Source organism: Leucoraja erinacea, chromosome 4 (assembly GCF_028641065.1).
Source record: "Leucoraja erinacea ecotype New England chromosome 4, Leri_hhj_1, whole genome shotgun sequence".
Lineage (NCBI taxonomy): Eukaryota > Metazoa > Chordata > Chondrichthyes > Rajiformes > Rajidae > Leucoraja > Leucoraja erinaceus.
The window spans coordinates 92,933,959-92,958,012 of record NC_073380.1 but is presented as its reverse complement, the minus strand read 5'-3'; the positions used below and the strand labels follow the sequence as shown (position 1 = coordinate 92,958,012).

General features: G+C 45.1%; 1 protein-coding gene across 1 annotated transcript in view; it reads left to right on the top strand.

Annotated features, from left to right (window-relative positions):
* The first annotated feature begins 4,587 nt into the window (after positions 1-4,587).
* zgc:101569 (uncharacterized protein LOC449822 homolog) overlaps positions 4,588-24,054 on the top strand; it is a 39,807-nt gene continuing 20,340 nt past the window's right edge. Inside the window, exons 1-5 of the mRNA XM_055634802.1 lie at positions 4,588-4,771; positions 5,968-6,138; positions 9,409-9,506; positions 18,445-18,589; positions 18,682-18,831. Of these exons, the coding sequence (XP_055490777.1) occupies positions 4,669-4,771; positions 5,968-6,138; positions 9,409-9,506; positions 18,445-18,589; positions 18,682-18,831 (667 nt within the window). The 5' untranslated portion in view covers positions 4,588-4,668. The remainder of the gene's footprint in view (positions 4,772-5,967; positions 6,139-9,408; positions 9,507-18,444; positions 18,590-18,681; positions 18,832-24,054) is intronic.

Below are 24,054 nucleotides of genomic sequence, written 5' to 3'. Positions count from 1 at the left end.
AACCCCGCGAATTTTGGATTTAGGGCAGGTCTTATGATTTCTTTACGGAGGTTATTTATCTCGAACTGCGTGTTGTACAACAGCGCGAGAGTGTTTTGTTGGTTTGTGGTCATCTCCGTATTGTCCACAGAACGAGCAATGATGTGATGGCTGACGTCAGGAGCCTGAGGATCCGCTGCAGTATCAGCTCCTGGTTCCGAATATTTGTCCCGACGTGCCCCCAGATTTGGCTGTTGACAGCCGGCACTTTGAGGGACTCACCATTTTCTGGAGCTGTGTACATTTTTAAGGCCTCATTAACCACCTGCTCCTGTAGGGGCCTGTTGGAGAGGTGGTTGATGCTGGCCGCTAGTTTAGGCTCTAATGGCCTTCCTGCACGTGGGGCTGCCACGTAGCGGTCCACCACACCCAGCAGCTCTTCCTGGTCCTGCACCCCTGGCATACTCCCGACTTCTTCAGCCAGCGTCCCCTCTTCCTGACCAGCCCAGTCCTGGTCACCAAAGCTGCCCTCGGGTAAGGAGGAAGCGATGGGCAGTGCACAAAGGCACTGTGGAGTGAGTGCCTGAACTCCCCCTGCGAGAGCGCCCTCTCACGCAGCGCGTCTCGCTGGAGCACCGGCTCCAGGAGCCGCTCTATGCGGCTCAGGCGGCTGTCACTCCCCCGTGCGGGTGGAGAGACGTCCCCGTCCGACAAGTCGGAAGCCACCGGCCACAGCTTTTTCGGGTGGCTTTACATCCAGCCCGCTGCTCAAGCGCTAGGCGCTAGCAGAAGGCTCTCCTGTGAAAGAAACCCGCCTCAGGGTTACCTGACGGTCCGTCTTTCAATCTGTGCCCCCCCCCCCTGCCCCCCCCACTGCTGAACCCAATGCCGCGCATGCCCTGAGCGGGTTCTTTACATATCACGTGACTCCGAAGTAAAATCCTTCCTCCGTTGACGATGAGATTTAAAAATCGAGCTTTGGCTATTTAAAAATGGAAATTGACAGATGTTTAGATTGTTACAATTAGAGTAACTAATTATATGCTTTTTTCAGGTCTCTGTTTCAGAAGGCTCAATCTAAAAAACTGAAAATTTCAAGCAGAAAATGGGCTGACTCCTCAGAGCTTTTGAGTTAAGATCCGGAAGTGGCGGCGCCGCCCTGGCAGCAGCGGTACCTAGTCCTGACTTTTTTGTATTGCCCGTTTTTTCAGTTATCTGTAGCGTGGGCGGGGGTGGGGGGTGAAACGGGGGCTGCTGTCACTCCCTTCGGGGGAATACGACCTTTTGTTCGTATCCACCTGCTTTGAACCCTACGCTGATGCCGCTCATGCGACCTCGGGCTGCAGCTGCAGGGTTCTTCACATAGTCTCCCGTGAGAGACTCCGAAGTAAAATCCCGCTGGAGTCCACTTTGCCCAGCCTATAACGGCACTCCCATGGACGATGAGACGGCACTCCCGTTGGCCCAGCGCGAGGGAAAACTCCCCATGGAGTGGCCCAGCCCGATTGTGAACGGCACTCACGTGAGGGCGATTGTGTGAATGTTATTTGGACACTTTGGCTATTTCCAAAATCTTTTCGCGGGCCAAATTGATAGATGTTTAGATGCGGCGGCTTCGACCAATTGAATTTTGTAATTAGTTCTACAATTAGGTAAGTAACTAATTATATGCTTTAATTTCAGGTCATCCAAGTAAGATTGTTTCATATTTGTGTCAGAATGCTTCAATCTATAATAACTGAACATTTCATTCAGTTCTCTTAATTTTTAAGAAAGTTATGGGCTTTTTACTGTGACCTTGATCAGAGCTTTTGAGTTCAAGTCAATGGAAAAGCAATAGGGAACAAGATGCTAATTTCCGAGTATGAATATTACCATATCTTTTTTTAAACTGAAATATATGAAAGTGAATTAGGTGTCAAATTAAACTTCTTTTTATGCTTTATCGGATGGGATAAATTGCAGACTTGATTTTTTAAATCTAAAAATTTTGTAACGTTGCTAGGATATGGAGTCGGGTGAAAAGATAGGAATTGGCTTTGATTTTATTGACAGGTATCGGCTGTGATAGAAATGGGCTCTGATTTTACTGAGATTGGAGCAGGTTTTTAAAATCTCAACATTTTGTAACATTGCTACATATGCTGCTAAACAGGACTATTGGCCAGCAAAACTTATCCAATAGTCCTGTGGTGCCACCTGGTGGTGTAGATGAGTTCCTCAACACTGGGTGAAGTGCACACATCAAGCTAACCCATTTCAAACATTCATCATCATTTCTAGTCTGCCTTAGGGATAAAAAGAGAGCGGGTTGCAGAATTTGTGTGTCAGTAGCACTTAGAATTGCTCCATAATTGCTCTCTCCCCCTCTGCATTCTCCAGAGAAGATGGGTGCAGTTCTCCAGGCAACCAAGCCAAATTTAGTGTCCCACAATTAGTGCTCATAATGTGGTCGGTCTTCTTTGGGGAAACCAAACGAGAGTTGTGGAGTACCTGCATTCATTCACACGGCACAAATCAACCTGAGCATTCTATTGCCTTCCACCTTAACTCTCTGGATGTTTCGCAGCTTGCTGGACTCCACTTCGAATTCTCTAAGTTCTGGAAATCTTCTTTCCCTATCGGTCGGAATTGGCCATTTCTGCTCTAAATCATCCATCTGTGACATCGAGTCAAAGAGCTGTACAGTGGCCTTTTTCCCACGGTGGAAATCTCAAAGACCTGAGGGCTTTCCCATCGTCATGGAATAACCCTTCCATTACTGAATCATCTGGTGATTCTCAGTCAATGTGTGAAAATCAATTGGAGACTGTAAACAGGTGCTCAAAAACCTATGGTTACCTCCTAACTCCTGGCAGCCCTTGGTTTGGTGTTCCTTCTCCATGAGCTGCCTCTGATCTACTATTTGCAGCACATCACACTTCTTTGTCATCTAATTGCCCCAATAACACCATTTCCGCTAGCAACCTTGGCCTTACCTTGTAAGAGCTGTTCCTATCTAAACCTCCACCTGTTTTTTCCCTCTCATTTCCAATTCTGACAAAGTGTTTTCAACCTGAAACATTAATTGTTTTTCTCTCCTGAGAGACCTGAGAGACCTGACACTTCCCTATGGTACTATTGGGATACAGTTTCAAGAGAAGGACACTTTCCCTTCTCCCTCCACCTCCCATTTCCTTTTCCCTGACCCATATTCACCCCTCACTCATATTATTTGAAGCAGATTATCTGATCATTGTGTTTCTTTGTGGGATCTTGCTGTATGTAAATTGGTCGTTGTGTTTCAAATATTAACTGAGGACTTCAATAGACATAAAAGTTCTCTACACTGGGAGTGTGCAGATGCTAGATCACCAGGGTTATTAGAAGATAGATAGCATATATAGATTATTCAAGAGGAAGTTTTTTAAAAAAAAATTTAGGAATAAGGCTTGGGGTGAGTCATAGTGGGTGGGGCTTGAGGGGCCTACTCGTGCTCCCGTTTTCTTGCGTTCTTGGGAGATCCTGAAAGATAGAAACAAAGAAACATAGAAAATAGGTGCAGGAGGCCATTCGGCCCTTAGAGCCAGCACCGCCATTCATTGTGATCATGGCTGATCGTCCCCAACCAATAACTCGTGCCTGCCTTCTCCCCATATCCCTTGATTCCACTAGCCCCTAGAGCTCTATCTGACTCTCTTAAATCCATCCAGTGACTTGGCCTTCACTGCCCTCTGTGAACCTACGCTGCACTGCCTCAATCACAAGGATGTCCTTCCTCAAATTAGGAGACCAAAACTGTACACAATACTCCAGATGTGGTCTCACCAGAGCCCTACACAACTGCAGAAGAACCTATACTGAAATCCTCTTGTTATGAAGGCCAACTTTCCATTAGCTTTCTTCACTGCCTGCTGTACCTGTAAGCCAACTTTCATTGACCGGTGTACAAGGACGCCCAGGTCTCGCTGTACCTCCCTCTTACCTAACCTAACCCCATTGAGATAATAATCTGCCCCCTTGTCTTTGCCGCTAAAATGGATAACCTCACATCTATCTATATTATACCTCATCTGCCACGCGTCTGCCCACTCACTCAACCTGTCCAGGTCACCCTGCAACCTCCTAACATCCTCTTCACAATTCACACTGCTACCCAGCTTTGTGTCATCCGCAAACTTGCGGATAATTTGGAAATACAAATATTGCTCTTGTTAGGAATCCGTTAGAGTGGTGGAGGGGGAAGTTCTGGGGGATAGGCGTTTGAAAACTAAGCTCAAATATCAGTTAGACAAAAATGCTGGAGAAACTCAGCGGGTGAAGCAGCATCTATGGAGCGAAGGAAATAGGCAACGTTTCGGGCCGAAACCCTTCTTCAGACCCGAAATATCAGTAAGAATATATGCAAAAAAAATAAATAATAAAGTGGTGGGGGAATTTAGTGGATTTTCTGCTCAAGATTACAGCATTTGCAATCTTTTGCACGGCGGTGAGATTGTAGCCGGATCCAATACAGTTCGATGCGCGGACATTGACATCAAAGGTTCACTAAACTCTTTGCTTGCAGAATTCCTTCCCCTCTTGACACTCTCGCGGGAAGTGGGTGGCACTTTTGCTTTGAATTGAACGTGGGTTAGTTAGTTCAGCAGCGGGGGTGAGGACGGTGTGGGGTCCCGCTTTCCCCGGGCGGTGGGTGTCCGGCTGCGGGCGATGCTACTGTGCGCTGCCGCCGGCTCCTCACTCACACGGGCCGCGCTGGCCTCACGGGCTCGATGCACTGCAGCCGGCAGCGGCCACGGGCAGCAGCGAGCAGGTGAGTGAGTGAGTGCGGGGAAATACACAGAAACACCTCTTCTTGCACCCCCCGCCCGCCTCTGCTGGGCTTCATGCCTGCACCTACCGGCTTCCTTGCTGCCAGGTTCAGGCTGTCGGGCGGTAAACAAACTGTTAGAGGCAGCCGACAGCATCTGTGGTGGCGGAGAGATCGTCACTAGTATTGGAACTGTGCCGAGAGATAGAGCAACTTTGTTTTGAGGCCTATCCAGTCAAATTATACTATACACACGTACAACGGGGAGTGCAAAAGGAAATAAATACTAGCGTGTAAATACAGATTAGAAAAAGTGCAAGAGTCGCAGTGGGGACGGTGGAGAGATCGGAAAACACCCTTAAAGTTTATGACTAGTCTGATGTTAGTTAGTCTGATGCTAGTGGGGACCTGCTTGAGCTTTGGTATCTTCTGCCTGACAGGAGTGGGGAGTAGAGAGACTGACCAGGATATAAACGATCTTTGATTATTTTGACAGATTGGAATCGATTGGGGGAGACTGAGCTTGTGATGGACTAGGGTGACATCCACAACTCTCTGCAATTTCTTGTCAGCTTGAGCAGAGCAATTGCCATACCAAGTTGTGTCCGGGTAGGTTGCTTTTCCCTTGCATCTGCTAAGTCATTGCAGACATGCCGAACTTCACCATCCTTGTCTTTCTTCCTCTCTGGAACATGCCAAACTGAATTCTGACCACTTGGTCTTAAATGGTGCCCAGATGTCAGATGTGGATTTACCCAATAACAGTTGCTCCCAATGTACTCTCATCAGCTCCTTCCAAATAATGTTGTGATTTGCCTTCTCCCAATTTAGCACTCCCCCCCAAAGATATGTTGGTTAATTGGCATCTGTAAATTGTCCTTGGTGTAAGGATGCAGACGTGGGATAACATAGAACTAGTGTTCAGGTGGTTGATGGTCAATGTGGACTCAGTGGGTCAAAGGGCTGTTTCCTTGCTTGGTGACTCTGGTTGGTTCTCTAATAAATACTGTAACTAATAACTACATTTACACTATACTGCAGTGTAAAATGTTACAGTGGCTTTAATTTGAAATACTTTCTTCCAACTTAGTCCAGTAGGATTTTTTTTCATTTAAAATATGTAAAAGTAATTTCTGGCCCTTGTTGAATATAACTTAAAGGTAGATAATGCATGTCGTAAATGCTTCTTTGTTTTCCAGATGGAAAGAGCAATGTAATCACTGGGAAGTCTGGGTCAATTTTGACTATTGGGATCAACAGGCCAGAGGCGAGGAATGCTATAAACAGGACCACAGCTCTACAATTATTGGAAGCATTCACCACTTTTGAGAATGACAGGACTTTCACAGCAGCTGTATTATATGGGAGAGGTTTGTATATTATCCACAATGTCATTGCTCACAATTTGTCCAGGACTCAGATTGTTTACTGGTACCAATCATGTATTTATTGTTTCATTCCCCTATGACAGAAGAAAATGCTGGTACCAATCCCACTACAAACCAATAAATGAAAGTTATCACGTTGGAAAGCACGAAACAGGCCATCAGCTCGGCACCCTGTGGGAAGAGAAACAATTCCTTTTGAGACAAAGATTATTTTTTAACAACTGAACTGAGAAATGTTTTTTTCCCCCTTCCATCCCGCCCCAAACATCCAGGAAACCATTGCCTGAAAAGCAAACCTAGAGTCTTTATACCAAGTCAAGTCAAGTCTCAAGTTTATTTGTCACATACACATACGAGATGTGCAGTGAAATGAAAGTGGCAATGCTCGCGGAACAACAAAACAACCAAACAAATTATAAACACAATCATAACACACATATTATTTTACATAATAAATAATAGAAGGAAAAACGTTCTGTACAGTTAGTCCCTGGTGAGAAAGGCGTTTACAGTCCGAATTGCCTCTGGGAAGAAACTCCTTCTCAACCTCTCCGTTCTCACTGCATGGAAACGGAGGCGTTTGCCTGACCGTAGCGGCTGGAACAGTCTGTTGCAGGGGTGGAAGAGGTCTCTCATGATTTTGTTTGCTCTGGAGTTGCACCTCCTGTTGTATAGTTCCTGCAGGGGGGTGAGTGAAGTTCCCATAGTGCGTTCGGCCGAACGCACTACTCTCTGCAGAGCCTTCTTGTCCTTGGCATAGCAATTCCCAAACCAGATGGTAATGTTCCCGGACAAGATGCTTTCCACCGCCCTGCGTAGAATTTGGAGGATCCTCGGAGACACTCTGAATTTCCTCAAAGGGAAAAGGCGCTGCCATTACTCACCAGTGCTGAGGCGTGTGATGCAACCATGTCATATCCTCAGAGATGTGGACTCCCAGATATTTAAAACTTTTCACCCTATCCCAGGATCCCCATTTATACTCAATGGAGTGTAAGTCCTCGGGATGTGCCCTCCTAAAGTCCATGATCAGCTCCTTCGTTTTTTTGATGTTCAAGAGGAGGCTGTTCTCCTGGCACCAGAGTGCTAGATCAGCCACCTCCTCCCGGTAGGCCCTCTCATGATTGCAATCAGGCCCACCACCACAGTGTCATCAGAAAATTGGAGACGTACAGGGAAGTACAATAGGGGGCTGACGGAAGCACCCTGGAATCCTGTGCTCAGGGTGAATGTATTCATCCCAGCTTGACTACCTGGCACCATGGCGGTGGAAAGTCCAGGACCCAGGCGGGAGGTGTTGAACCTTTCCAGAGCTTCCCGGCCAGTCTGGTGGGGACTATCGTGTTGAAGGCTGAACTGTAGTCTATGAATAGCATCACGTAGCCCCCCTTCTGGCTGTCCAGATGGGAGAATGCCCACCCTCGTCCGTGGATTCCGCCCCAACTGGTCCATGTGCCGAGGGAAAGGCCATTGATTCTCACCAGCCTTCAAAAATGAAACCGAGGTAAGGGATAGTAGTCATTCATAGGCTGCAGACTTATGCTGGTGCAGACAGATGGTGCACACAGGTATGTGCTGTTGGTGATGCCCAGCAAGCCTATTAGTTTAGAGATACAGCATGGAAACTGGCCTTAGACCCACCAAGTCCACGCTAACCATTGATCATCTGTTTACACCGGTTCTATGTTATCCCACTTTTGGAATTTACAGAAGCACGTTAATCTACAAACATGCTTTGTCTTTGAGATGTTGTAGAAAACTGGAGTGCCCAGAGGAAAGCCCATACGGTCACAGGAAGAACACTCAAACACCACACAGACAGCACCCATGGTCTGGATCAAACCTGGGTCTCTGGCACTGCCAGGCAGCTGCTCTACCAGCTGAGCTACTGTGCCACCCTATTCTTGAGTATGGAGAGATTAAAGGCACTTCTGAAGCATCATTGAAACAATGAACAGCCGTCTCACTCCAGAGCTGACCACTTTGTGGTCTCTGGATAACTTTGCAATGGAGGTTTTGGAAACATGGCTAGAAACATAGAAAAATAGGTGCAGGAGGAGGCCATTCGGCCCTTCGAGCCAGCACCGCCATTCAATATGACCATGGCTGATCATACAAAATCAATACCCCGTTCCTGCTTTTCCCCCATATCCCTTGACGAGGGTCTGAGCTATAGGGAGAGGTTGAGCAAACTGGAACACTATTCCCTGGAGAGCAGATGATCTTATAGAGGTGTATAAAATCATGAGAGGAATAGATCGGGTAGATGCACAGAGCCTCTTGCCTTGAGTAGGAGAATCAAAAACCAGAGGACATAGGTTTAAGGAGAAGGGGGAAAGATTTTACAGGAATCTGGGGGGTAACTTTTTCACACAAAGTGTGGTGGGTGTATGGAACGAGCGGCCTGAGCAGGTAGTTGAGGCAGGAGCTATCACAATGTTTAAGAAGCAATTATACATGTACATTAATAGAACGGGTTTAAAGGAATATGGGTCAAATGCACGCAAGTGGGTCTAGTGTAGATGGGACATGTTGGTTGGTGTGGGCAAGTTGGGCTGAAGGGCCTGTTTCCACGGTGTGCACTCCATGACTAAAGCACAATTAGAAATCAAATCCAAGGTAGTGCAAGAGCTGGTCCGTGGTGTCCGTATTGCCCAGATAGCATTAGGGTTGAGCTGGTCGGTTCGAGAACTATGTGTTGTAACTATGGCTGTTAGAGCTCAATGGCTTACAAATTTCAGATGAGAACCAGAGGCAGCAATGTTGTTCAGGTTTGTTATTGGATAAGACTATTGGCCATTTAGTCTTTAGTAATCATGATAAACCCTGGTAGAAAATTACTTAAATGGAGGGGTGAAAGGGGAGTGAAACTAAGAGATTAGTAGCTGAATTTCTTGGAACTTACCAGTCATGTGGTATTGTCATTCAGTATAAATGGGGATTGATGGTAGGTATGAACTCAATGGGCTAAAGGTACTGTTTCCAGGCTCCAAAACACCAGCACCACAGCTGGCAAATCTATCACGTTGTTGAACATGGAAAATGGGAATAGATTGTCTGTTGCATTCCGCCATCACAACTGCAACTGCCTTCAGAGCTTCTTCAATTGTTGCAAAGTGATCTGGGATATTGTGAATGGCTCCATAGAAATACAAGACTTTTTTAACCCCCCTTTAAGAATTCCCCTTTGATACAATGACGCGTGCCTTTCAGTGACCCAGTTGCTGACATCCTCTCCCTGGATTTTTGCAGGAGGCAACTTCTCTGCTGGGTATGACTTGAAGGAGTTGGCTCAAGATGCAGCTGCTGCTAAGTATGAACAAGATGTCACCAAAGACCCAGGTCCTTTGGTATGTATCATCAAGCACCACGAGGAAGACGCTCATCCACTATATGTTGAAGACTAGCATGATGCACTGAAGTGCATCGGCAACAACATGCATTTGTGTAAAGATTCTAACATTGGGAAATGTCCAGGAATGCAGGGGCGGAAAACCTGGGGGGGGGCAGAGGGGACATGTCCCCCCCATGTTTTGGGAGGTGGGGGACATCCCCCCCCCCAAGTTTTTGTGATCCCGATTTTAAAATCTCAGCTTTCCGCGAAGCAGTGGGGGTGGGACTGATGATCGAGGGCGCGATGATTGGAGGAGGGAGGAGTGGGGGGACCTGAGGATAGAGTGCGGCGATTGAAGGAGGGAGACGTAGCTCAGACCTGCGCCTCATCCGCAGGCAGGACCGATCCCGGCCGGGTCTCCGGCGCTGTCCCGAGTGCCCCCCCCCACGGGTGGCCAGAGAGGTCGGCAGTCAGACTCTGCCTGTCCCGCCAGGTTAACCTCCTTGGACTTGCGGGAAATATGGCCAGCGCGGAGAAGCAGCGCTGGTATCCCGTCAGTCCAGATAGGGCTGTAGTTAACCCGGTGAGACAGGCACAGTTGCGCATATGGCCGTCAAAAATTGTGTCCCCCCCCATCCCCCCCATGTTTTGATAGCGAGTTCCGCTCTTGCAGGAATGATATCAGGCTTAATTCCACAATTGTCCACAGAAAAAAAAGGATAACTGCTTAGGTAAGGAAGCCCTGGAGCCTCAGGTGAATTGACAATGGAAGGATTGCCATGGATTACGGATGGAGATCCAGGCTTTTACGGAGGGAGTTCCAGGAATTACAGAGGGAGCTCCAATTGTTATGGGGAGGGAGTCCCAGAGGTTAGGGACTGAGATCCCGAGGTTAGGGAGGGAGTTCCATGGGGTTTTTTTGCGGGGAGGGGGAGTTCCAGACACTAGGGAGGGAGTTTGAGGGTTTGGGGCCTTGTCAATTGAAGGCACAGTCACCAATAATAAAGTGGTGGAAAACAGAATTGGAAGAACATTGAGATCTATGGGGGTTTAAAGTTGTGGAGGTTTACAGAGATAAGGGCTGGGATTGGGGAAAGAAGCCAAGCATAGACTATTAGTTCTGTCTCTGGAACACCTGGGTGTTGGGAATGGGATGAAAAATAAGGAACTAGTCCTTGATTAATACTAAATTCTTGTGGTTTACTTGGAAAGAGAAAATATATCTTTGATGTTTTAGACTCACATTTATGATTTTATTCTTTAAACAATATGCTTGCTCTCATTCAGAAAAGATTAAGTAGGAAAGAGGGATTTCAGTTCCAAAGGTTAGAGTGGAGAAGCCAGGTTTGTTCTGGGAATAAAGAACATTGAGAGGGAATTTACGGGAGCTGGCCAAGATTGAGTCTGGTTTTGGGGAAATGGAAGGAACTTGGTCCAATTAACAGATGGTGGAAGAACAAGGGGATACACATTTAAAACTTGAAACGGAAAGCATGAAATACAAAAGAGGATTGAAGCAAAATGTTTTTTTTTAACGAAGTAAATGGTTATGATCTGGAATTCTCTTCTGATTGAAACAGTTGGTGCCATCAAAAAGGAATTGGACAGGAAAGAGTAGGAGAATGGGAATGACAGGATTTCTCTGCAACGATCCAGTCTGGATTGACAGACTCTCTATTCAATGACAATTCCATGATTCCGTGGTTGAAAGGAAAATTGTGGTTGAACAGTAGGAAAAGGCCAATAAAATGGAAAGTGTGTGCAGATTTGGAGAAAATCGTGGGACAGAAAGAGGCTCTTGGTTCACTGTGAATGCAGCCCTCTGTCAGTGTTTAGAATCCACAAATGCCTCTACCAACTCACTGTGCATTGTTCTGATCAATATTCTTGCACAAAGATGACTGTTCCTTTGCTATTCTTGTCAAAGTGACCTATATAGCACAGAACTAGGACCTTCATCCCACCAAGCCCAGGCTGACCACCACCTGTCCATTTAAACACCAATACCATATTAATCCAATTTTTAACCTGTCCTTATTCTCATCAACCTTCCCCTCCCACTCAGATTCTACCCCTCATCCACGCGATGTATAGCAGCCTATTAACCGACCGACCCACATGTCTTTGCGATGTGAGAGGAAACCCATGCAATCACTGGGATAAGGTACAAACTCCATGTAGACAGTGCCTGAAGGCAGGTTTGAAACAGGGTGGTCCAATTAACAGATGGTGGAAGAACAAGGGGATACACATTTAAAACTTGAAACGGAAAGCATGAAATACAAAAGAGGATTGAGGCAAAATGTTTTTTTTTTACGAAGTAAATGGTTATGATCTGGAATTCTCTTCTGATTGAAACAGTTGGTGCCATCAAAAAGGAATTGGACAGGAAAGAGTAGGAGAATGGGAATGACAGGATTTCTCTGCAACGATCCAGTCTGGATTGACAGACTCTCTATTCAATGACAATTCCATGATTCCGTGGTTGAAAGGAAAATTGTGGTTGAACAGTAGGAAAAGGCCAATAAAATGGAAAGTGTGTGCAGATTTGGAGAAAATCGTGGGACAGAAAGAGGCTCTTGGTTCACTGTGAATGCAGCCCTCTGTCAGTGTTTAGAATCCACAAATGCCTCTACCAACTCACTGTGCATTGTTCTGATCAATATTCTTGCACAAAGATGACTGTTCCTTTGCTATTCTTGTCAAAGAGACCTACATAGCACAGAACTAGGACCTTCATCCCACCAAGCCCAGGCTGACCACCACCCATCCATTTAAACACCAATACCATATTAATCCAATTTTTAACCTGTCCTTATTCTCATCAACCTTCCCCTCCCACAGAGATTCTACCCCTCATCCACGCGATGTATAGCAGCCTATTAACCGACCGACCCACATGTCTTTGCGATGTGAGAGGAAACCCATGCAATCACTGGGATAAGGTACAAACTCCATGTAGACAGTGCCTGAAGGCAGGTTTGAAACAGGGTCTCTGGCGATATACTGTCCTACCACCCGAGTAATTGATAAAACATGTACTGCACCCAGTAAATTGGTACAGAGAAAATTCAGGAAATAAAATCATAGACATAGCATACAGAACAGTGCCCAACACATCTATGCTGATCAAGAAACCCATTGGACCCATTTAATCGCATTTGTCCCATACCCCTCCAAATCTTTCCTATCCATGCACCTGTCCAAATGTATTTTAAATGTTGCCATCGAGCCATAAACCCACCACCCCCTGTGAAAAGGTTTCTCTTCAGGTTTCTGCTAAATCCATCTCCTGTCACCTGAAACATGGGCTCTCTAGTATTTGATTCCCCAACTCTAGGAAAAAGACTGCATGTATTCACCCTCGTTAGTCCCCTCGTGATTTATAAACCTCTTCAAGATCACCCCTCCGTCTCTCACTGAGTGGGAATGTAGAGAGAGAATAGAAAGTGTTGAACTCAGGGTGATCATCCACATCTGAAACATTTAGCTTGCTCTCTGGTCCACATGCTGATTAGTGATTAACTAATCTACTGTTTCTAGCATTTTCTCGAGCTCGGGAAGGTTTACTTCCAATTTCTATCACCTGTACTTTAGCAGTTTAAAAATTATTTTTTTGCCTTTTTAAATGATATTCAGGTGAATTGTACCAAGGCAGTTAAATTTGGTTAGAGACAGGTGGATGAGCATCCTCGAGATACGGATCAGACAATATATTTCTACATTCACAAAGCAAACTACTGGGGGCAGCTTGGTGGCGCACCGGTAGAGTTGCTGTCTTACAGCGCCAGGGTCCCAGGTTCGATCCTGACTACGGGTGTTGTCTGTATGGAGTTTGTATGTTTTCCATGCGTCCACGTGGGTTTCTCCAGGAGCACTGGTTTCCTCCCACATTCCAAAGACACACAGGTTTGTAGGTTAATTGGCTATAATTAAAAATTATAAATTGTTCCTAATGTGTAGTTTAGTGCTAGAGTACAGGGATCTTTGGTCGATGGGCCGAAGGGCCTGATCCAGCACAGTATCTCTAAACTAAATCAAAACTAAACTACTAGATCCTGTCATGGCTACAAAAGGAACTTACATAAAGTCATCAAGAGGTGTCCTCGATTTATTTGGACCTGTTGAATGGAGATGTGAAAAATACAATAACAATAGTCATTGTTTATTGTCACGTGCACCGAGGTACAGTGAAAAGCTTTTTATTTCATGCTAACTAGTCAGCGGAAAGACTATACATGATTACAATTGAGCTGTGTACAGGGCAAGATGAAGTCTAAATAAAGATAGTCTGAGGTTCTCCAATGAGATAGATGGTAGCTCAGGACCGCTCTCTAGTGGTTGATAGGGTGATTCAGTTGCTTGATAACAGCTGGAGGTACGCGATTTCACACTTCTGTACCTCTTGCCTGATAGGAAAGGGGATGAGACTTGTCCATGATTATGCAGGTGGTCTTGCTGATCCAGCGTGAGGTGTAGATTGAGTCAAAGGAAGAGAGGTTGGTTTGTGTGATGGTCTGGGCTGAGACCGTAATTCTCTGCAATTTCTTGTGGCCTTGGATGGGCGGATTTTGGTTTTGGATTAGGTTCTGATGTGGAAAATATAGGTTTGTGTGCCAGGCATTGTCTTTGTTGAAAGTTCCTGATTTAGTCTTTTCTCAGCTGCCAAAGGCCTGGTGTGCATTTACAGCACTTTTTGTTCTCTTTCCATGATTCTGACTGTTTGCTAGTTTCCCGTCTTGATCTGTAGAGGGCGCATGTGAATATATTAGAAAGCTTGGAATGAAAACAAAAAAGCATGAAAACTGAACGTGAAGTTTTGCTATTTGGTGTGGTCTCGTTTTTTAGCGTATCCACTGTGGACATTACTGGCAAGGCCAGTATTGGTTGTTTAAATTCCTGCTGAATGTGCATGCCGGGACACTTTAAAATACAGTAAGAGTCAACCATGTTGGTGAGTCTGGAGTTGTACATGGACCAAACTTGGAAGGATGGCAGAGTCCCTTCCCTGAAGTATATTTCTAAGCCGGGAGAGTGCTTAATTCAATCACTTTACAGAGACTTTTTGTTTTTTCCAGCTTTATGGCAGCTGCCTGGTACAGTGGCACAGCTAGTAGATCCGTCAGCTCACAGTTCCAAATCAACCCCGGACTCTGACGTGTAGTGTTGAAAGACTCCAGGGTGGTTATCTCCGGTTTGCTTCCAGTTCCTCGTGCTGGTGCGGGCAGGAACAGGGAGAAAGGGGATCTGAATGTGTGGCTGAGGAGCTGGTGCGGGAAGCAGGGATTTAAATTCTTAGACCACTGGGATCTGATTTGGGGTAAGGGTGAATTGTACAAAAGGAACGGGTTGCATCTTACAAGTGGGGGACCAGCATTCTGGCAGGCAGGTTTGCCACTGCTACACGGGTGGGTTTAAATTAAATAGGGGGGGGGGGGGGGGGGGGGGGGGGGAGAGGAGACAAACTGGAAATAAAAGGATGGAGTTAAAGGGAAAGAGAGTATAAGAAAAGTGAAGAAAGACACCAGAATTAACGGGGCATAAAGCTCAGGAAAGGATAGGAGAGTATGGCCAAGTGAAATAGGAATTGATGTGAACGGTGAGGCGAGTAATGGATTAAAAGTATTATATATGAATGCACGAAGTATAAGAAATAAAGTGGACGAGCTTGAGGCTCAGTTAGAGATTGGCAAGTATGATGTTGTGGGAATTACAGAGACATGGCGGCAAGATGACCAGGGCTGGGAACTAAAATTCAGGGGTATACCTCCCATTGAAAAGGCAGAGGTAGCTCTGTTGGTGAGGAATGAAATTCAGCCCCTTGGGAGGGGTGACATTGAATCAGGAGATGTAGAGTCAGTATGGATAGAACTGAGGAATTGTAAGGGAAAAAAAACCCTAATGGGAGATATCCCCAGGCCCCCAAACAGTAGCCTGGATATAAGGTGCAAGTTGAATCGAGAGTTAAAATTGGCATGTTGCAAAGGTAATGCTATAGTTGTTATGGGAGATTTCAGGTTGGGAAAATCAGGTTGATACTGGACCCCAAGAAAGAAAGTTTGTGGAGTGCCTCTGGGATGGATTCTTAGAGCAGCTTGTATTGGAGCCTATCAGGGAGAAGGCAATTTTGGATTTAGTGTTGTGTAATGAACCGGATCTGATAAGGGAACTCGAGGTAAAGGAGCCATTAGGAGGTAGTGACCATAATATGATAAGTTTTAATCTACAACTAGACTAAGTGTGACGGGTCCCAGTCACATGGGAGGCCTGGTCCCCCCAACACAACCCATTCCCCAATGCAATATCCCACCACTTACCTGTTCCCCTAACGCAACCCGTTCCCCCAAAGCAATATTCCACCACTCACTCATAGCAGCTCACTTCCCCTCATTCCCTTAATAGGCTGTACAATAGCCTTAGCAACGATACCCGGCTCCTGAAATATACAAAGCAAAATTGTCTTGGAGTTAGGTTGGGGTGTGAAGTGTGGTCATCTCTAAGTGTAACGGTAGCTGAGCAAAGAGGGCAGAACTCACTGACCCAACTACTCACACTGAACTCCACAAAAAACAATTTAACCTGCCCCGAGGGACATTGGCCTCTGCAGATTAACAAAACCCCCAACTCTGGTACCATTCCAGTAAATGTTCTCTGCAGAGTTGTTCTATGTAGAGTTGTTCTGATTTTCTTCCACAGCTCCACAGTTGGTAGCAGACCCTTCAACAACCAGGATGTGCAGTTCTTTTCAAAGATTTTCTGTCCGCCTTTCTCTCTTGGAAAAGTCCCTGTAAAAGTCCCTGTAAAGTCCATAGCTGAGTACACGGCCACTTGCTTCACCCAACTTACTTCCCATTTCCTGCTTTATGATGGACATTTTGTGATATGCACTACCTTGGATCGTCAAGGCGAGGTGTTCTATATAAATGCAATGACACACTCAACAGTTCAATGGTTCTTTACTATCACATGTACCAAGGTGCAGTGATATATATTTTTTGCACTCAGATCTGTAAGATCTGATAATGCTCGATTTAATGCATAGAAATAGCCCACTGAGCCAATCGAAGGGCCGAATGGCCTACCCCTGCACCTATTTTCTATGTATTTTCTATGTTTCTATATACAAGTGTATATACATGTCACCAGGTTTTGGCAACACTTTCAAAGTCCTGGCTGCAGCTGGCCATAAAGGCCAATTTCAACTATCACCTCCATCCGGATCACCAGGCAATGCCAAGTTGGGATCGGTCATGGCATAAATTCATAGGTTATAGGAACAGAATTATCCTATTTCGGCCCATTAAGTCTACTCCGCCATTCAATCATGGCTGATCTATCATTCCCTCTCAACCCCATTCTCCTCCCTTCTCCCAATAACCCCCTGGCACCCGTTCTAATCAAGAATCTATCAATCTCTGCCTTAAAAATATCCATTGACTTGGCCTCCACAGCCTTTTGTCAGGTTGGATGTGGATTAGCCTGTCGATAAAAAAACCCACAAAGTGCTAGAGTGACTCAGCGGGTCAGGCAACACCCCTGGAGAACGTGGATAGGTGATGTTTCAACCTTTCTTCAGACATTGTTGGTGTTCACACACCTGTGTTCGTGCACTACAGGGATTTGTATGTGTTCGAACCAGCAGTGATTATCTTGAATTTATCTTTTTATTCCTTTCCTGCTGGGCATATACAGGAAGAGATGTATCAGCAGAACCATCTCCATCATCAAAGACCCCTACCACCCATCGCATCACATATTCTCCATCCTGCCATCTGGGAAGAGGTACAGGAGCATTAGCTGCAAAACCAGCAGGATGCTCCTCAGCTTCTTCCCGCAGGCTATAAGACTGATAAACGGACTTTGCCCCCTGCCAAAGTATCGCGCACCAACCACCAACCTGGACACACTGCAGCAGAGCCACTGTCGTGCCGCTGCCGATCGGAACGCCTGTTGATGTTTAGTAGAGAGTAGAGTGTTTAATTTGTTCATGATATATGTATTTTTATTTCTATTTATTTTTTACTGCACACTGAATGGACACTGGTTGAGCAACGTTTTTTTGTTTCCTCTGGGTATGTGAGTACTCAGGAAAATGACAATAAAGATATACTATACTATATATATTCCAGGTGTGATAGAAACATAGAAAAAATAAGTTCAAGAGTAGGCCATTTGGCCCTTCGAGCCAGCACCGTCATTCAATATGGTCATGGCTGATCATCTAAAATCAGTACCCTGTTCCTGCTTTTTCCCCATATCCCTTGATTCCTTTAGCCCTAAGAGCTAAATCTAATTCCCTCTTGTAAACATACAGTGAATTGGCCTCCACTGCCTTCTGTGAGAGAGAATTTCACAACTCTCTGGGTGAAAAGGTTTTCCCCCATCTCAGTCCTAAATGGCCTACCACTTATTCTTAAACTGTGACCCCTGGTTCTGGACTCCCCCAACATCGGGAACATTTTTCCTGCATCTAGCCTGTCCAATTGTTTAAGAATTCTATATGTTTCTACAAGATTCCCTCTCATCCTTCTAAATTCCAGTGAATACCAACCCAGTCGACCCATTCTTTCACCATAAGTCAGTCCCGCCATCATGTCATTCACCTGTCTCTGACTCTAAGGGACAGACATTTATCATCACTAATCTTTTTCTTTTTACATTTCTAAAGAAGCTTTTCAGTCAGTTTTTATATTCCCCACAAGCTTCCTTTCATGCTCTTTTCCCCCCTTTTTAATTAACCCCTTTGTCCTCCTCTGTTGAGTTCTAAATTTCTCCCAGTCCTCTGGTTTGCTGCCTCCCCTGGCCAATTTATATGCCTCATCCTTGGATTTAACACTATCCTTGATTTCCCTCGTTAGCCACGGTTGAGCCGCCTTCCCGGTTTTATTTTTTCGCCGGACAGGGATGAACAATTTTTGGAGTTCATCAATGCGGTGTTTTTTTTCTTTCTGTAGGGCCCATCCCGGATGCAGTTTTCAAAACCCGTGGTTGCTGCGGTGAGTGGCTATGCAGTCGCTGGTGGATTAGAACTCTCCTTGTTAGCTGACCTGCGTGTAATGGAGGAAAACGCTGTCATGGGAGTCTTCTGCAGACGATTTGGTAATTATATATAATGAGCAGAAGCCTGTAACTTGTTGCATTTGCAAGAGTCCTGAAGCTGTACAAAACGTTGCCTGCATTTGTCTTCCTAGGTGTTCCACTCATCGACGGAGGCACAGTAAGACTACCAAAGCTGATTGGCTTATCCAGGGCATTGGACCTAATACTGACTGGTCGTCCCATTAGTGCACAAGAAGCCCACGAGTTTGGCCTTGCCAATCGAGTCGTCCCAGACGGTCAAGGTTTGTGGAGCTCTTGATTTTCAGCTAATATTTTATGTTCCTGTATTTCATTTGGATTTAAAATATAAACCATGTCTCGTGCAAGTTAAATTATAACGGGAAGGTGGAAAGTAGAGGAACAACTTTGTCCGCATAGTTTGAAAATCCAGGACCAACAGAAACACTGATGGTCAGAGTTTTAGTGTAGATTCAATACTGCAGCAGTGGGCAGGACTAAAGATGTTGCATGGACATGGTCACAGGTCCTGGATGTTGTTGTGCAGCCCCACCTCACTGTGTTAGCTCTTGTTTGGGAAGGAAACAGTTTAAGGCCTTGAAGGCAGTCCACTTCTATCCCGTCCCCACCCACACAAGAAGTTGGCCTTGTACCCACATTGATTATCTGGGATCCATGGGACACACTTGCTGCAACTGCTCATGTGGGGGGTAGAATCATGGTGGATAACTTTGGCCGTCTGCAGCTCTCCAGAAACCTGAAGGGCCTGTTCCGATGGGAATGTTCCAGCAATTGATATTCAATAGCTTATGGCAGTCAGTGGCGGTTCTGCAGCTGTCGTTCAGTGGTTTGGACAGAACAGCCACAGCAGTGGAAATGCACTTAGAGCTGTGACAGGGATAGATGGGGCAGAGTATGGGTGGGCTGGAATTGGAGGGCAAAGATGGAGGGTTTGTGCCCAGTCTGATAACCCCCCAGGGTGGAGAATGCGGTGATTTACATGGTGAGTCCAAACAATCTCTCTCACTCTCACTGTCTTACACACACTCGCTCACTCACTCTCTCACACTCACTCATTCTCCCTGTCTCACTCACTCTCTCACTGTTCCACTCTATTGTCTCTGTCGCTCTCTCTCTCTCTCTCTCTCTCTCTCTCTCTGTCTTTGCGTTTCTATCTCTGTTTCTGTCTGTGTCTCTCTCATTCTGTCTCGGTTTTACTTTTTCTGTCTGTCTGTTTCACTCGCACTCTCTATCTCACTTTCGTTCTCTCAGTTTTACTCTCACTCTGCCTTACTCTATGTCTCTGTTTCTTTCACTCTCTGTCTTGCTCTCACTCTGTCTGACTCTCACTGTCTCACTCTCTAGCTCTCTCACTCTGTCTCACCCAGTCTCTGTCTCACTCACGCTCTGTCTCACCCACTCTCTGTCTCACTCTATCTCACTCTCTCTGTCGTTCTCTGTCTGTCTCACTCTCTCACTGTCCCTCTATGTTAGCATAAGCCTGTAACACTGGGTTACTTTCCCATGATGTAACACATCAGAAATGCTCCGTAATGATGGCATTGTTTATGTTATATGTACTTAAGTGATTCTCAAATTTGGCAGAGACGTTTCTGTGTTATGTGAATAAAAATTGCTGATGCGTAACCGTTGCAGAAGTCATAGGTTCAAGATCCACTCCAGGGACTTGAGCAACAGAATTATCGTTGACACTCCAGTGGTCTTTTGGTTTAGATTTAAATCCTAAAGCTCCATCTGCTCTGTGTGGTAGATGTAAAACCATTCCATAACTCTTTTTGAAGAACAGATGATTCTCCGTGATATCCTCGTCATTATTTATGCCTTGGACAACATCACTAACTGACTATCAGGTCATTATCCTAGCCATGCTTTTTGATAGCTTGCTATGCACAAAGTGACTTTGTTGTACCAGACACTGCAGTTTAATTGCTACCTTCAATAAGAGATGTTCTGTTTATACCTGTGCTTACGTATATTTGCTAATGCAATCGGCAAAGCCGGACTCCACTCTGGTGTGGAGTTTGGTATATTTCTATGTTAGCGTATAGCAGAACTGTGATTCAGTGTAAATGGAGTTCTCTAAGTAGGGCAGTGGTATTGCAGGCAAAGGGCATGTAGGAGTGTTCGGCAACTTTGTCCCTGTGCAAGGAAAGTGTTGAAATGCTCTTGAGGGTGAACAATATCGTTACCATAAGGATAGGACGCAGAGCAAAGAAACGCATCCTTATGCCAGAAGAAGATAAATGGTGGAGCCAGCGACACAGGATGCCACAAACAGCAAACAAGGTCTCACATTAAGTCATGATGAAAAGTCGGAAGGGACATTTTATTCTGGGAAATGTTGAGCTGCAGATTTGGCAGTACAACATGCGACAAGAGAGAACAGTTACTGAAGATATAAGGCAATTGCAGTTACTGTATAGAAACTGCTACTCTGTATGCTTCAAGTGAACAAAAAATGTCATTGCACCCTGGGGTATATGACAAAGAAATATCTATATTTGAATCTGAATCTTGGGCCGCAAAGAAGTCCCAGCATGTAAATGAATTACCTTCTCTAGGGGAGGTATGATAGGAGTTTGGCCAGAACATGGAAGAAAATCATTTCACAAGGATCCAAGAGCTACGTTGAAATCGATGGTAGTGAAAGGAATGGGATATATCTGATGAAGGGTTTCGGCCCGAAACGTTGCCTATTTCCTTCACTCCATAGATGCTGCCGCACCCGCTGAGTTTCTCCAGCACTTTTGTCTACCTGGGATATTTCCAGGAATAGGTTTGCAATGAGAATGGATACCAGGGATGTATAACCATATAACCATATAACAATTACAGCACGGAAACAGGCCATCTCGGCCCTACAAGTCTGTGCCGAACAACTTTTTTTCCCCTTAGTCCCACCTGCCTGCACTCATACCATATCCCTCCATTCCCTTCTCATCCATATGCCTATCCAATTTATTTTTAAATGATACCAATGAACCTGCCTCCACCACTTCCACTGGAAGCTCATTCCACACCGCTACCACTCTCTGAGTAAAGAGGTTCCCCCTCATATTACCCCTAAATTTCTGTCCCTTAATTCTGAAGTCATGTATTCAGAAACGTGCATTCAGAAAAGTAAAGACCAACATGAACTCATTCTTTGAAAGTCGTGAATTTACACTGACAACTGTTTGGTTGTCCACACTTAGAGGCTGACCATGTGTTGACTGCGAGTGACCAAGTAAACCAGGTATTGTGTAGAAGATGGCAAAATATGAAGACAGAAGGTATCCATGGAAAAAAGGCAAAGAGTTTGGGAAACGGACTCTCAAAAGTCACAAGCAGGTCAGAGAATTAGTCCAGCTGAGGTGCCAGGGGCAAAATGTTCAAGTCCAGGGCAGGAAGATGATAGTCCATTATAAGTAGTCCTAGTCAATAGCATCAGCATCTTGGCTGTGTTAGAACAATGGGCTATTCTTGGACTACAAAGGCAGGTGGTTTAGAGGAAAAATCTATTCAAACACTACAGAAGGCTCAGGGGTAAAACGGCAACAGCTGTGGCATTGCAAGAGTCCACAAGGCAGGGAACAAAGAGCACAGCATAAGGTGCTGCAGTGAGCTGATACTGATCACATCCAGCAAAATAAAGCAATAAAATGGAGATGTTGAAAGTGCAAATTCTTGGGAAGAGTTCAGAGTCTATAAGACTCTTGATGTTTACAGACTTGTGAGTGGACCAAGTATAGGTTGAGGTGAGACACAAATAACTGCAGATGCTGGAATTTTGAGCAAAAAACAGTGCGAGAGAGACTCAGCAGGTCGGGCATCATCTGTATCTTTGGCCAGCTTTTTCAGTCTGCGGAAGGGTTCTGATCCAAAGCATCGTCCATCCATTCCTTCCACAGATGTTTCCTTATCCACATAGTTCCTCCAGCACTTTGTTTTATGCTGTAGGTTGTTAGGGGCAGCATTGCAACGTGAATGCTTGGAAATTATCCATTAGGGATAAAGTCAATTGCCATGAATGCAAAGAGACAGCACAAGAGAGGAATGGTTTTTATTGGCAGGGAATCAAGAAAGGAGCCCGGATACGATAGCAAATATGTACTGAAAGACTGAATGGACTCGGCTTGTACTCGCTAGAATTTAGGAGATTGAGAGGGGATCTTATAGAAACTTACAAAATTCTTAAGGGGTTGGACAGGCTAGATGCAGGAAGATTGTTCCCGATGTTGGGGAAGTCCAGGACAAGGGGTCACAGCTTAAGGATAAGGGGGAAATCCTTTAGGACCGAGATGAGAAAAACAGTTTTCACACAGAGAGTGGTGAATCTCTGGAACTCTCTGCCACAGAAGGTAGTTGAGGCCAGTTCATTGGCAATATTTAAGAGGGAGTTAGATGTGGCCCTTGTGGCTAAAGGGATCAGGGGGGATGGAGAGAAGGCAGGTACGAGATACTGAGTTGGATGATCAGCCATAATAATAATAATAATAATAATTTTATTTATAGAGCACTTTAAAAACAATCATAGCTGCAACAAAGTGCTGTACATCACTAATCATTGACAAAAAAGTTAATACACACCAATAATAACAATCAAAAGAAATAGTAGGAAAAGACATGTAAAATAAAGAAACATTAAAAACAATAAAAACAGAAGCAAAGTCTCAGGCATGGTCAAAAGCCAGGGAGTACAAATGTGTTTTAACACTGGATTTGAAGGTGGACAGTGAGGGGGCCTGTCTGATCATATTGAATGGCAGTGCAGGCTCGAAGGGCCGAATGGCCTACTCCTGCACCTATTTTCCATGTTTCTGTTACTATGTAAAGATGGAGAGTTTTCAAAAGCGATCAGCGTAGATTGTTCATGGCATCCAGTAAAGTGCAGAATGCAATCTTTAACTGCAGGCAAGGTCATTTGCTAAACATGGTCATGGGAATCGTGCTTCTATTCACCCAGAGTTATTATTGTGCCATTTTTTTTACATTCCCACTGCAGTTTGTGGTCACAGTCACATAGCGTTTGACCTGCTGACCTCTCCAGCATTTTGCTGTGACTTTTGCTTCTCCACAGAGGGACCTTCTTGCACTGCCAATATTTGACTCAGCTGGGAAGGAATGTTTCAGATTCACAATAGTTTGTAATAATAAAAAAGCTTTAGTCCCTGCATTACAATCATTGACCTTGAAATTACTCGGTGAACATTATGAATGCTTAATAGATTCTGCAGGAATTGCATCTCCCTGGTATTCCCAGTGCCCTCCATAATGTTTGGGACAAAGACCCGTCCTTTATTTATTTGCCTCTGTAATCCACAATTTGAGATTCGAAACAGAAAAAAAATCACATGAGGTTAAAGTGCACATTGTCAGATTTTATTAAAGCGTATTTTTATACATTTTGGTTTCATCATGTAGAAATTACAGCTGTGTTTATTACATAGTCCACCCCATTTCAAAGCACCATAATGTTTGGGACACATGGCTTCACAGGTGTTTGT